The sequence below is a fragment of the Pristiophorus japonicus genome, chromosome 3, assembly GCF_044704955.1.
Source record: "Pristiophorus japonicus isolate sPriJap1 chromosome 3, sPriJap1.hap1, whole genome shotgun sequence".
NCBI classification, from domain to species: domain Eukaryota; kingdom Metazoa; phylum Chordata; class Chondrichthyes; family Pristiophoridae; genus Pristiophorus; species Pristiophorus japonicus.
Genome location: NC_091979.1, coordinates 188,375,541 through 188,390,451, shown reverse-complemented (window position 1 = coordinate 188,390,451; position 14,911 = coordinate 188,375,541). Strand labels below are relative to the sequence as shown.

The window sequence follows — 14,911 nt, the reverse complement described above, 5'->3', positions numbered from 1 at the left end:
ATTTTCTGTGCTTCCTTCAAGATTTTGAAATTGCTTTGGACCAGGAGAGAAAGAATGTAATCCCCTTGCCTCAGTTTGATAAATTTAGCCGTGATACTAACATACAGAGGTAAGGATTAATATCTTGCAAATCTCTTAATTAATCCAGCTTGTGTTACAGAATTTGCTGTCTGGTGTTATGCAGTTAGGATTTATAAGCTTTTCTATAGGATTTATACAAATTTCTTCATGAGGTCTATTATACATCAGTTGCTACACAATTGTTATTATATATGCCTGTAATTAAAATTTTCTAGACAATTCCTTTGAAATTCAGTTAAACGTGTAATCCATTAAACTGTTGCTTTTTTAGTAGATTATCTATGTAATTGTCACCTTTCCAGACACTACCTGCAAGAGTGGTGAACATAACACTTTTCACCTTTTTTCTTTTTACTTTTTAATGCCAAAAATTGCTGGTCATGGGAATGTGGGAAGGGAGGACCTTGATACAATCACTATCACTAGGGAGGTAGTGCTGGACAGGCTAATGGGACTCAAAGTAGACAAGTCCCCTGGTCCTGATGAAATGTATCTTAGGGTATTAAAAGAGATGGCGGAAGTTATAGCAGATGCATTCGTTATAAACTACCAAAATTCTCTGGACTCTGGGGAGGTACCAGCAGATTGGAAAGCAGCTAATGTAACGCCTCTGTTTAAAAAAGGGGGTAGACAAAAGGCAGGTAACTATAGGCCGGTTAGTTTAACATCTGTAGTGGGGAAAATGCTTGAAGCTATCATTAAGGAAGAAATAGCGGGACATCTAGATAGGAATAGTGCAACCAAGCAGACGCAACATGGATTCATGAAGGGGAAATCATGTTTAACTAATTTGCTGGAATTCTTTGAGGATATAACGAGCATGGTGGATAGAGGTGTACCGATTGATGTGGTGTATTTAGATTTCCAAAAGGCATTCGATAAGGTGCCACACAAAAGGTTACTGCAGAAGATAAAGGTGCGTGGAGTCAGAGGAAATGTATTAGCATGGATCGAGAATTGGCTGGCTAACAGAAAGCAGAGAGTCGGGATAAATGGGTCCTTTTTGGGTTGGAAATCGGTGGTTAGTGGTGTGCCACAGGGATCGGTGCTGGGACCACAACTGTTTACAATATACATAGATGACCTGGAAGAGGGGACAGAGTGTAGCATAACAAAATTTTCAGATGACACAAAGATTAGTGGGAAAGCGGGTTGTGTAGAGGACACAGAGAGGTTGCAAAGAGATTTAGATAGGTTAAGCGAACGGGCTAAGGTTTGGCAGATGGAATACAATGTCGGAAAATGTGAGGTCATCCACCTTGGGGGAAAAAAACAGTAAAAGGGAATATTATTTGAATGGGGAGAAATTACAACATGCTGCGATGCAGAGGGACCTGGGGGTCCTTGTGCATGAATCCCAAAAAGTTAGTTTGCAGGTGCAGCAGATAATCAGGAAGGCGAATGTAATGTTGGCCTTCATTGCGAGAGGGATGGAGTACAAAAGCAGGGAGGCCCTGCTGCAACTGTACAGGGTATTGGTGAGGCCGCACCTGGAGTACTGCATGCAGTTTTGGTCACCTTATTTAAGGAAGGATATACTAGCCTTGGAGGCGGTACAGAGACGATTCACTAGGCTGATTCCGGAGATGAGGGGGTTACCTTATGATGATAGATTGAGTAGACTGGGTCTTTACTCGTTGGAGTTCAGAAGGATGAGGGGTGATCTTATAGAAACATTTAAAATAATGAAAGGGATAGACAAGATAGAGGCAGAGAGGTTGTTTCCACTGGTCGGGGAGACTAGAACTAGGGGGTACAGGCTCAAAATACGGGGGAGCCAATTTAAAACCGAGTTGAGAGGAATTTCTTCTCTCAGAGGGTTGTGAATCTGTGGAATTCTCTGCCCAAGGAAGCAGTTGGGGCTAGCTCATTGAATGTATTCAAATCACAGATAGATAGATTTTTAACCAATAAGGGAATTAAGGGTTATGGGGAGCGGGCGGGTAAGTGGAGCTGAGTCCACGGCCAGATCAGCCATGATCTTGTTGAATGGCGGAGCAGGCTCGAGGGGCTAGATGGCCTACTCCTGTTCCTAATTCTTATGTTCTTATGTTCTTTCCAAATAAATTGGTAACTGGTGGTATGTGCCCTGTTTTTTCATAAAACTGTTACAAACATGTGAAAAGGATCATCAAGCCTGCCCTACTCTCATGATGGCTGAAGCATCATGACTCGTCACTTCCTACTCCCCCTCAGCCATGTAATATCCTGGGAGAGGCAAATATCCCAGGGCCAGTAAGGGAAAGTTTCTTCTCCAACCTGCTCAGGGGATCTCTTGAGGCAGCCTTTAGATATATTTTATTTTTTTCACTACTTTCAACCCAAGCTACCTTGAAGCCAAGAGATTAAGGCAGTGTGTATCGTGGACCTTCGCAGAGTCATAAGAGCATAAGAAATAGGAACAGGAGTCGGCCATTTGGCCCTTTGAGCCTTTTCCGCCATTCAGCAAGATTTTGGCTGATCTTCCACCTCAAATCCACCTCCCCAAATCCCTTAATTCCTGTAGTTTTCAAAAATCTGTCGACCTATGCCTCGAATATACTCAATGACTGAGCATCCACAGCTCTCTGGGGTAAAGAATTCCAAAGATTCACAACCCTTTGAGTGAAGACATTTCTCCTCATCTCAGTCCTAAATGGCCGACCCCTTATTCTGAGACTGTGACCCTGTGTTCTCGATTCCCCAGCCAGGAGAAACATTTTCTCAACATTAACCCTGTCAAGCCCCTTAAGTATTTTATATGTTTCAATGAGATCATCTCTCAGTCTTCTAAACCCTAGAGAATATAGGCCTAGTCTACTCAATCTTTCCTCATAGGGCAATCTCCCCATCCCAGGAACCAGTCTAGTGAACTTTCGTTGCGCTACCTCTAAGGCAAGTTTGTCTTTCCTTGCGTAAGGAGACCAGAACTGTACACAGTACTCCAGGTGTGGTCCACCAATACCCTGTATAATTGTAGTAAGACTTCTTGGCCCCGAAATTCAGTACCGCTGGAAAGCTGGTGCTCCCCCCACCCTTTTGTGGCCATTAGCGGCAAAAAGATTTTGTGGCTGGGCCACCCCATATTCAAAAGTGAACAAATGGGTTCCAGCGCTAATGAACCCTTCCAAAGTGGATTTTTCAGCGGTGTGGCTGTCTTAATTTGAGCGTTATCACCACTGAGAAATTCAACATGTAAGGGTTTCTAATGAGCCAGCAAAAAGGCCAGGGTTTGCAGCAAGCCCCTGAGGGGGCAAGGAGGTTGGAAGGATGGCTGGTGTAAGAGGTGCAAGGAGAGCCAACAGGTTCATTGATATGGAGCTGGAGACATTGATGGATGGTGTGGAGACAGAAGAAGAATACTGTTTCCTGACTTGGGGAGACCTGGCAGACAGGCAGTACATAATGCATGGAGGGAGATTGCAGGGGAGGTGTCAGGCACTTCCATATATGTGAGGACCCACCCTCCCAGGAGGGTGCTGGCCAGTCTGCACCCGGCCCTTCCAGGGTGGCAATGGGTTGACACCCCCTAGCTCTGGGGCGATGGGGATCCTCCTCCTCCTGCAGCGCCTCCTCTTCCTCCTCCTCCTACGCCTCCTCCTCCTGCGCCTCCTCCTGCACCTCCTCCTCAGTTGACCTCCAGCGGCTGTCCCCTCATGATGGCCAGGTTCTGCAGCAGACCACGACGATGATGGAGACCCATTGAGGAGAGTACTGCAAGGTGCCACCACAGTGGTCCAGGCACCATAACCTTTGCTTAAGGATGCCTATTTCTGCTCGATGATACACCTGGTGGCACAGTGAGCATCATTGTATGCATGCCCTGGCGCTGTCCTGGGGTTCCGCAGTGGAGTGAACAGCCAAGAGTACAGGGAATATCCCTTGTCCCCAAGCAGCCAAGCACAATCCTGATTCGGGCCGGTGAAGACAGCGGGCACACTGGTCTGGTGCAGAATGAACAAATGTGCCTCACTTGCCTGGTGCTGACGGCGACGCCTTCTCCTGCGTGCTGCCCTGCTTCTCTCCAGATGTACCAGATGTCGCCCTCCCAACACTCCTCCCATCCTCAGGGTGAGCACTGCCAAGCAGGTCGCTGCAGCCCACAGGACTCCTCTAAGAGTCGGACCTGAAAGTTGTACAAAAGTATGTGCAAACCTCTGAGCAGCACTCAGCAGGTTGAATGGAGCCAAAATAATTAATAAAACTATTAAAAAAAATAAACACAGATACTGTAATCTTAAATAAAATCACTAATAATTAATAAAACTATTGAAAGATAAATACAGTGGATGCTGTAATCTTAAATAAAAATACTAAAATTGATAAAACTATTTCCCTACCAAAGGGCCCCGATCACGGCAACACTCCAGACCTGTCCCGTTCGAGCACCGACTCGAATACCTCGCGGGGGCACTGCTGGGAAAAGGCTTTCTCTTTTCCAGCTGAAAATCCTGGTCCTTGCCGCTTTTCAGCGGCCTGCACGCTGAAGAGCTCTCCGCTGGAAAGTCTCCTTTACAGTGGCTTCACCACGCCGTTTCCAGCGGAAGTGCACACCGCTCAAATCCGCACCCCTCCTCGGTGAAAGAAAATCATCCGATAGCAGCGGGCGATCGATTTTATCGGTCGCCCACCCAAACTCTGCAGTAGCCGTCCCTTTGGGGATGGTGAATTTCGGACCCCTTTACTCTTATACTGTAATCCCTTTGTAACAAAAGCTAACACACCATTTGTTTTCCTAACTGCTTGCTGTACCTGCATGTTAACTTTCTGTGATTCATGCAAAAGGACACCCAGGTCCCTCTGAATGCAATATTTACAATTCAAAAAAATATTTTGCTTTTTTTCTTTTCCTACCAAAGTGGATAACTTCACACTTCTCCCCATTGTATTCCACTTGTCATGTTCTTGCCCACTCAGTCAACCTGTCTATATCTCTCTGCAGCCTCTTTGCATCCTCCTCACAGCTTACTTTCCCACCTAACTTTGTATCATCAGCAAACTTGGAATACGTTACACTCAGTCCCTTCATCTAAGTCATTAATATATATTGTAAATGGCTGATGCCTAAGTACTGATCCTTGTGGTACCCCGCTAGATACAGCCTGCCAACCCGAAAATGTCCTGTTTATTCCTACTCTCTGTTTACCACTCTTGGGCTATTACACAAAAAAAGAAAGATCTCGCGTTGCTCAGGAACCAAATATGATACTTAACCCCACATCGCACTTAAAGCTGGAAACTGGAATGACGTAGATTACAGTTGTGGAGAAGTCTGTGACCCAAATGATTCGACAATCTCAGTTTGAAGGTGGGGAAGTATGAGTGTCTGGGAGAACCTTTGAAAGAAGCAGGAAAAATTTAGTAGCGCATTTGTTTTAAAACTGCAAAAGCAAAAAATAGTTGTTTTCAAACAAAGTCCTGTTGTAATGGCATCAATCTTTCATTTTCTTGTTGCACACCATGCGATGAAATGTTCTCCCCGGTAATAACCATCATTTTTACCTTGTAGAGTGGCTGTGCTTTGTGCTCCAGTATCTGCCTTTTGTCTTGGCACAATGCATCCCAAGGACAGGTTGGCAGTCAAGATTCGGCATCTCGAGGCTCAAGGGTATTATGTGGTATTGGTGAGTATTTATGATGGCATCTTTAGTTTGGCGTCTTTCTAATCCAGTAGAAAGATGGAATTGCACAAAATAATTGCTAAAAATTCTATTTTCTGACACTCATTGTAATAACTCTGCAAGTGAATAAAATTTCCATAATTGTACTGTTTTTTCTGGATATGCTTTGGGTTATTGCCTTATTTAGTGGAAAGATATCTGCAAACAATATAGCATCTCTGATGGGTAATTAAGAGTTCTCCCTTGTAATCTTTTTCCAATTTTACTTCATTTGCAGGGCCACTCAGTCATAGTAACTGCAGTAGGCCATTCAGCCCCTTGAGCCTGATCTGCCATTCAATTAGATCATGGCTGATCTGTATCTTAACTCCATATATTCACCTTGGTTCGGTACCCCTTAATACTCTTACCCAACAAAAATCTATCCATCTCAGTATTGAAAATTTCAATTAACCTAGTCGCAAGAGCTTTTTTAGGGGAAGAGAGTTCCAGATTTCCACTACCATTTGTGTGACATCAGAAATGAACAGCCTAGCTCTAGGTTGTACTCCCTTGTAACCATCTGGTTTAAGTGGACACTAAGGGTTGGTGTCCAACAGGGGACCTCCCCTTTAGTTTAATGGCTCTGCTGTTCAAGGAGTCTTTTTTTTGCCAATTGGGCCATGATTTCAAGTTTTTTTTAATTGATTCTCAATGTGGGCAATACTAGCAAGGCTGGCATTTATTGCCCTTCCCTAGTTGCCCTGAGAAAGTGGTGGCGGGCCGCCGCCTTAGATTCAACTGAGTGACTTGCTAAGCCACTTCAGGGGGGCAGTTAAGAGTCAACCACGTTAAATGTGGGACTGGAGTCGTGAATATGCCAGATCGGCTTCTCTAAAGTGCACTAGTGAATGTGTTAGGTTTTTTACTACAATCAAACAGCTTCATGTTCACTTTTACTGACACCAGCTTTTTATTTCCAGATTTTTTAAAAAACTTAATTCAAATTCTCAAACTGACATTTCAGCAAATTGAGCACAGTACCTAGGCTGACACTCCAGTGCAGAACTGAGGGAGTGCTGCACTGTCGGAAATGCCATCTTTTGAATGAGGCGTTAAACCGATGCCCCGTCTGTCCCCTTGGGTAGATGTAAAATATGCCACTATTTTGAAGACGAGCAGGGGAGTTCCCCCGGTGTCCTGGTCAATATTTATCCCTCAACCAACATCACTTTTTTAAAAAATGGATTATCTGGTCATTGCTGTTTGTGGGAGCTTGCTATGTGCAAATTGGCTCCGTGTTTCCTACATTACAACAGTGACTACACTTCAACAGTATTTCATTGACTATAAATCACTTTGGGACATACTGAGGTGGTGAAAGGCACTGTATAAATGCAAGTCTTTTTTTATTTTTATTAGTCCAGTCCTCAGGATTACTAGTCCAGTAACATGACCACTACACTACTGTACCATTCTAGTGGCTGGTGTGCAACGGTCACCCCGCGTTAAAAGAACCCATGCGCAGGTATCTTCCACCCTTTAGTCTGTAGTTCGAGACCTAGATTGTCAGGTCCCTCATTGAAACACCTGTGAACTCATCTATTTTTGGTGTGGAAGTAGGTCATCCTCGAAATGAGGGGCTGCCTTAATACTATACTATACTACTATTCAGACTTGTGAGAGAAGGGAGGGACACACATGCTTGCAGTGCTGTACAGTGAGCATCTGCACAATTATGTCTATGCACAGAGACACCAGGAGGAACTTAAAAAGATGTTTTATATTAAAATATATTTGCATCCACTCCCTGACCACCTGGCGGAGATTGGGAACTCAGTACATTTGGGACTGAAGATGCAAACCTGTATTCTGTCAAAGCCCGAGAACCTTTCTTGATTGGCCATGGAACGCATCACATGTTGTCTGATGCTCTTTGTGGGAGAGAGGGTTTTGATTCCAATTGCCTTCCTTTGATATTTTAATTCTGATTTACCTGCACCATATTCTCTTTGTTTATTCCAGATTTCAGAACATGAGTTTGGGAAGCTGTCAGGAGATGAGAGAGTGGAGTTCCTGAAGGGTGCAATCTTCACAGAATGAGTAGCCTTTGAGAATCAGCGCCGCTTAAGCCAAGGACACAGGACAATGCACTGATCGCTCTTGGTGCCTCAGAAGCAGTCAGCTGCTTCAGCAAGTCTCTGGTGCTGCTGCATCCTTCAATAATTGATGTCCCTAAGTTGACCACCAGTTCAGAATGAAGTTTTTAACAGATGAATGCAGCTATTGTTTTAATTATGATGCTCCTGCTACATGAGTGGGGCAGGCTTGATGGACCAGCTGTTTTTTTCCTGTCCGTCAGTTTTGTATGTTTGTAGGCATTCTCTCTCGATTAATCTGAGGTTAGGCCTGGCAACTGTGTTCAAACATTATATCCTCCAGCCGACAATTTGAGCTCAATTTTCTTTTCCCAACGTAACTTTCTATTTGGCAGCAGTGGTACTAACAGGCTCCACCCTTCCACCGCTGGCTCAATATTAGACTGCTACTGTTGGGGCTCAGGAGAGAGATGCAGGATTATAAGAAAAATGTGGATCAGGTATATAACTAACTTTTTAAAAGAACTGTTGATAAATAAACAGTAACAAATGCAGATATTTAAAAAGCCAATCATTACAAACAAATAGAAGAAAGAAAGACTTGTATTTATGTAGCATATTTCACGACTTCAGGATGCCCCAAACCGCTTTACAGCCAATTAAGTACTTTTGAAAGTGTAGTCACTGTTGTAATGTAAAACATGGCAGCCACTTTGCGCACAGCAAGATTCCACAATTAGCAATGAGATAATGATCAGATAATCTATTTTACGATGTTGGTTGAGGGATAAATATCGACCAAAACACGAGGAGAACTCCTCTGTTCTTCTTCAAAATAGTGCTATGGGATCTTTTACTTCCACCTTAGAGAGCAGACGGGGCTTCAATTCAATGTCTTATCTGAAGACGGCATCGCCCACGGTGTAGCGCTCCACGGTACTAGCGCATCAGCTTAGATTACGCCCTCAAGTCTCTGAGTGGGGCTTGAACCCAGAACCTTCTGACTGGGAGGCGTGTGCCCTACCAACTGGCACTATTACATTTTTTGAGAGAAAAAAATGGATTTGTAAAGAATCTAAAGCTTGAACTATTCTTCTTGAAAGAAGTATGAGGGACGCAACTAATGCCAAATAATGGCAAAATAACCTGAGACACCACCTAGGAAGGCAGCTGGTGATTGCCCCAGGCAATAGACAAATAAGGAGAAAGACTACATGGAATGTGGCAGGGATTAGGCATTATGCCATCTTGCATGATTGCTACATCGCATCCCAACAGGATGAGATAGTGTAGGTGCTGGGATCAGTGGTGCTAGATCACACGTAGCAAATGAAAGGGTGGGGATGACTGAAGAGTATCTGCTCCATTCTTGGCCATGATGCAATTAGGAAGCCAGTGCAGTCCTAAGTGGCCCATCCCAGTAATGAAATAAGCTACATGGTAGTAATGCTCCTAATACTCAACATGCCATTACAAATGATGTCTCATATGAGGCATCTGTCATGACAGCTGAAACCTATATCTGGTGATGAAGGTTCCACAATAGTAGACTCTGGGATGTTGACTGGGAGCATTTTAAGCAAAGCAACATAAGTAAATACTCATCTATGAAATGCCAGTTCTTCCGACAGACGGATGGAAGATGGATACAATGCAATAATTTAGATTTACAAGGATAATACCATAACTGAGAGGTTGTAACTATCAGGTAAGACTGAACAGGCTGGTCTCTTTTCTCTAAAAGCAGTTTGATAGGGTAGATGTAGAGGAGATGTTACCACTTATGGGGGAGTTCAAAATTAGGGTCATAGTTATATGATAGTCACTAATAAATCCAGTTAGGAATTGAGCAGAAATGTCTTTATTCAGTGAGTGGTTAGAATGTGGAACTTGCTACCACAGGTAATAGTTGAGATGAATAGTAGAGATGTATAGGGAAGCTAGATAATCATAGGAGGGAGAAAAGAATAGAAGGTTGTGTTGATGAGGTTAGATGAAGTACGGGGAAAGGGCAGGGTAGTGGGTCTAGCTGAGAGTCGGCACGGGCTCGACAGACCGAATGGCATTTTTCCGTGCTGTAACCATTCTATGATTCTCTTCTATGATACGGTGGGAGGAGGCTTGTGTGGAGCATAAACACTGACACAGACCAGTTGGGCTGAATGGCCTGTTTTTGTGCTATAAATTCTGTGTAATGTTCCATGACCTCCTGGTTATGGGGTATTAGCACAATACAGGTACAGTCCCCACTGCTTATAGTCAGCACACTGGCGTCAGCGCGATTTGCCCGCTATACATGGTGGACACTGCAACCAAGAAATTAAAAAATACTACTTTGGTGAAAATAGCATTGGCGCCAGTGTCCTCGATTACCTGACGACCTGAGATCCTGGAGCTGGGGGTTAAGGAGAAGTCAAACATCATCTCCCATGACGAGCTCAACAAGCCGATGGGATGACTGGAGGTGGAGGGACTACTGTTTCACGACATGCAAAAGATCACCAATTGGCATAGAGCGAACTTGGCTCACTACACACATCTCTTCAAAATCTTGGTCAAGTCAAATGCACGTGGACAGTGGTTCGATATCCAAGGCAAAAAGCCACAGTATTAACAAACTTTACTGTACTTCGAAACAGCTCAGAAACAGGAGGTCCATCTCTGCTAGTGAAAATCAATGACAAGGGCGAGAGTACAGTTTGAAGACTCACCAGACAAATGTCTCTACATATTCCATGGTTGCCAACACTCCTCTCTCAAAATAAATCTGGACTTAAAAAAAAAAGCCCCCCCCGCCCCTCCCCCTGAGAATCTAGGAGAGAGATCACTGAGGTAGACCCACATGAATTACCTTAGACCATATTCTATGACTCACAGATGAACCCTGTCTGATTAGTGTGAGTCAGCTTGAAAATTGCATTCAGTTTGCCCACATCTTAGCAAAAATGTCAGTTAGTTAATAGTATTGGTCTGTATGAGAAGGCTTTTACTCAAATAGAAGACATGGATGTACCTCTTAAGTATTGGGGGAGGTTAAACCTGATCTCATTAACATACTTGAATATACTTAGACTTCAATTTGAGAAGTCATTCTTCTATAGATGTTAGCCAGGGGTCCATCTCGCTTCAGAGCTTTTTCAGATGGAATAATCTTCAAGGTAATGGGAGTGAACTGATTTCTCCAAACAAGAAAATTGCTGGCAAGCCAGCAAGATATTCCCTACTGGGATCAGGGTAAGCTGTATCTTGTGCTATGAATTGAAATGCCAGAACTTTGAGTTGATGCATGCAAGGGAGGTGAGCATTGAATCATGCTTCAAGGTGATGGCTACTTTCACTTGGTTGCTTGCTCATGGTATTATCAAGGCGTTGACTGTGCTCTGAAAGTGAATGTTAATCAGCTAAATGAGTCCTAGAGAGAACCCGAATTTCTCCTTTCCTCCTGGATAGTATCGAACTGTCTAACTTAAAATCTGCTCTTTGAGCTGAGCTTAGTAAGCGAGACTTTTTATTGGCACCAAAATAATCTAGCCATGCAAGACTGCCTCAACATTGTTCGAAAGGAGGAAGATATCCCATTATTATGGTTAAAATGTTAAAAAGGAAGACAAACACTACCAAATCTTCTATGCCCAGTCTTTGTCCTCTTGTATAGTTGGGGATATCAAAGTCCTGAAAAGATTTAGAGGAAGGAAGCTCAATTGACATCTACTTGAAGAGCTCTTAATTATCAAGGCAGGCTTAGGGAATTGGGGATTTTTACTTTGGAAAAGTGTAGGCAGCGAGGAAATAAACAAGGGATTAAGTTCTATCCAAGCGAATGGGTTATCAGAGTTGTATAAGCACAGGAGGTCTCGGTGGTGGGGGGGGGCATCAGCAAAGTTAGGTTAGATGCCAGGAAATGTGAATTCTCAGAGTGGTTGATCTCGAACAAGTAACCATCAGATGCAATCAGTATAGATTTCCTGAAGGTCTTCAAAAAGGAGCTGGAAAAATTACTGCGAGTGAAGGGCATCGCGTGTTCTAGAAGATAGGTGGGTTTACTACAATTAGTGACTTCACACTAGTTACTGCGATCTTCTGGGGCTTGCTTCATCACCTCCGGAGGCCAAAGGGAAATTTCTCAGATTTTTTCCAAATTAACCTAAGGTTTTTTTTTTGCTGTCTTCCCCCAGGAGCTTGTGTGATTTTTTTTTTTGTTGGAAGGTGGGGAGTTGATGGTGCGCAGTTTCCACCATGTCAGCATGGGGCAGCCTGTTGACCAGTTGGCCTTTTTTTGTCTTTTCATATTTATACTTCAGAAGCTGCAGGTCATTGAGAAGCTCCTGTTTACTAAAATCTCTGGCATGCACAGACACTCGGTTACCGGCACAGGATCTGAAAATGTTATCAATCTTTATAAAGTCACCCCTAAAATAAATTCTGAGGAATTCAGATTTCATTTACACCATGCATCCATAAGGCCTTACACTACTAAGTGGAACAGCCATTCAAGAGTAAATAATGACTATTTGGATGGTTTTCTGCTGCAGGACATCCCAAAACACTTTATAAAGTACGTTTTGAAGTGTAGTCACACTTGTAATGTAGGAAATGCAGCAGCCAAATTGCACACAGCAAGCTCCTGCAAACAGCAATGGGATAGTGACCAGATAGTCTGTTTAAGTGATGTTAGTTGAGGGATAAATATTGGCCAGGACACACGGAGAATTCCCCTGCTCTTCAAAATAGTGCCATGGAATCTTTTACTGCCACCTGAGGGAGAAGATGGGGCTTCGGTTTAATGTCACATCTGAAAGACGACACCTCTGACAGTATAGTGCTCCCTCAGTACTGCACTGGAGTGTCAGCCTGTTTTATGTGTTCAAATCTCTGGAGTGGGACTTGAACCTATGACCTTCTAACTCAGAGGTGAGAGTGCTGCCACTGAGCTATGGCTGACACCCATTTAGTCCAATATCACTCTAACAATATAAATTATAGTCTTTTTTCAGATTGCACTGTTGAAAGTAAATTTTGTTTGCACAGTTTTAATGAGTAGCATTGTAAAGTTTCACAACTTTGTGCAGCTGCTGGCTAAATGCTTGTTTAGGCAAGACCTCATTCTGTGAACGTAAGATAAAATCTAACTTTCAAAAGACCTACGATCCTCAAAGGGTTCAGTATTTGTCACCGAACAAAGAAAGATTTGTCATGCTGGCCTTTATTAAAATAAACCCCTCATTATTGCATCAAGCATACACAGCTGACACTGTATATGTGGAAATATGGTATCCTTGAGTACATTATGCACCGCCAAATATTTAATGCATCAAAGAGGTGAACACATTCTTTCAATATTTCTATAATTAACAGTGCATTGAGTAATGTGTAATTCATTCCCATCTGGTGTTGTCTGTCAACTTATGAACATATGCAGTCTCCACCGGGTAAAGGAAGCCACTGATTCAAAGCTGAGTTTGAGAGACTTGAGACACTCAGATGAAGTAGATGCTGCTGCACTCTGTGCTTAGGATGGCTGTCATTGTCTGACATCAGGAGGATTCTTTAGCAATTCCTTACTGGACTGCAATCTATGTTGACAAGAAATACTCTTGTGCCACGCGGAAAGCTAAAACTGTGTCTCACCTGCAGCTTAGCCTTGGAGTAGCAATATCCCTCTTCCAGGAGACAAGCGAAGATGTGATTTAGTTCAGTACTATTATTAGAAGGAACTGCTCTGCTTTTCCATGGGAGTCAGTTTAAGGGATTTAAACCATTAAACATTGGAGTGCACAAATAATTGACTGCTCTGATCTTTATATTATTCAAAAATTATATGGCGTGAATGATGCTTCCTGTAATATAAGAATATCACAAGAACATATATATTTAATAAAGATGGAAGACTGATACTCTGCAGAATGCAAGTGGCACCATGGCAATTTTATCTGTGGGATCTGACTTTTCAGGGTTGAATAATGCAGATAATTTTAGACCAAGATCCTGAAGTTACAACTGTCCTGTCCTCTGTACCTGTGTGTAGAATGTAGTAAGGGATTGGGACAGGCAGCAGACATTGGAGTGACCTGCACTGAGCATTGTGTTTAAGAAGCGTATTAATAGACACTGCAACAACATTGTTATCACCTGTCACCATTGTGGACTGTTAGGCAGGCATAGAGGGTCTGTTCAACCCTGTAACAATTGTGAGCTGCTGCATTGTAAGCACAAAATAAGTTGCATTTCTATAGCGCCTTTCAAGAGCTCAGGACATTCCAAAGCAATTTTCAGCCAATTAAGTACTTTTGAAGTCACTGCTATAATGTAGGAAATGCGACAGCCAAATTGCACAAAGCAAGGTCCCACAAACAACAATGAGATAAATGACCAGATAATCTGTTTTTAGTGATGTGAGTTGTGTACGGGCTGGTCCCGGGGGTCAGGTTCACCTCTGACCTTCTTGAGCGGTTTGAATCGCTCCCACTCCCTTGGGTTCTAGACTCTGGATTTATTTGGGGGATGTGATAAAGTGCAAGAGACAACTGGCTTGGTGCAAAAGAACTTTGATTTTATTAAAGACAAGAAAATACAATGTCACACTTATAACCACTTAAAATAAAGAACAGTACATCACACATTCAAAGAGGTTACAGTGAATAATATACCTCCCATCTCCCAATACTTAATACTAGCTAGATTAGACTCCAGGGCAAACAGGGACTATGCTTACCAATTCTTTACTGTTAGTTAGCGGTGGTTCACAATTTCGGGGTTCGCTGTATTCTGTCGGTTCTGCTTGCCGTACCCCGAATGTCGTAGAGGACTTCTCACTGCGTAGTCTTTAGTTAGGTGGTGTCTGCTGATACGGTAGGGCACGTTTTGGATCTATGAGGTAAGTACCCGCTTTCCTTCATTAGAAATAGGTTCAAAGTCTCTTTAGGTAACGTTTTCACCTGTTGGTAGTCAGGCCTTAGATTGTAGAGTGGAAACTTTCGATTCTTCAGTTTCTTCCTAGTGGAGTTTTGTTTTGAAATTGGTCAATCGCGGTGGTTTTTGGTGGTACCACGTTGGCTGTGGTCGGTTGCTGCAGTGATGGTGATGTTCTTCCTTCCTTTTCGATTTCAGGATGTCGAGGCTGGAGAAGTTAGTTACCACGGTTGTGGTGGTCTC

At 43.1% G+C, this 14,911-nt stretch overlaps 1 protein-coding gene across 3 annotated transcripts in view; it reads left to right on the top strand.

The window, feature by feature from the left end:
* Positions 1–14,911, top strand: part of fastkd2 (FAST kinase domains 2) — a 94,761-nt gene that overhangs the window by 43,585 nt on the left and 36,265 nt on the right. Inside the window, exons 10-12 of one of the 3 annotated variants that reach the window (XR_011592707.1) lie at positions 22–109; positions 5,570–5,684; positions 7,686–9,467. Coding sequence is in view for 2 of the 3 variants with exons in the window: in XM_070876107.1 (XP_070732208.1) it covers positions 22–109; positions 5,570–5,684; positions 7,686–7,763 (281 nt within the window). In the remaining variant the exon portion in view is untranslated. Of the gene's footprint in view, positions 1–21; positions 110–5,569; positions 5,685–7,685; positions 13,652–14,911 lie in introns of those variants that run through there. The other 2 variants (XM_070876107.1, XM_070876109.1) reach the window with 2 other exon arrangements.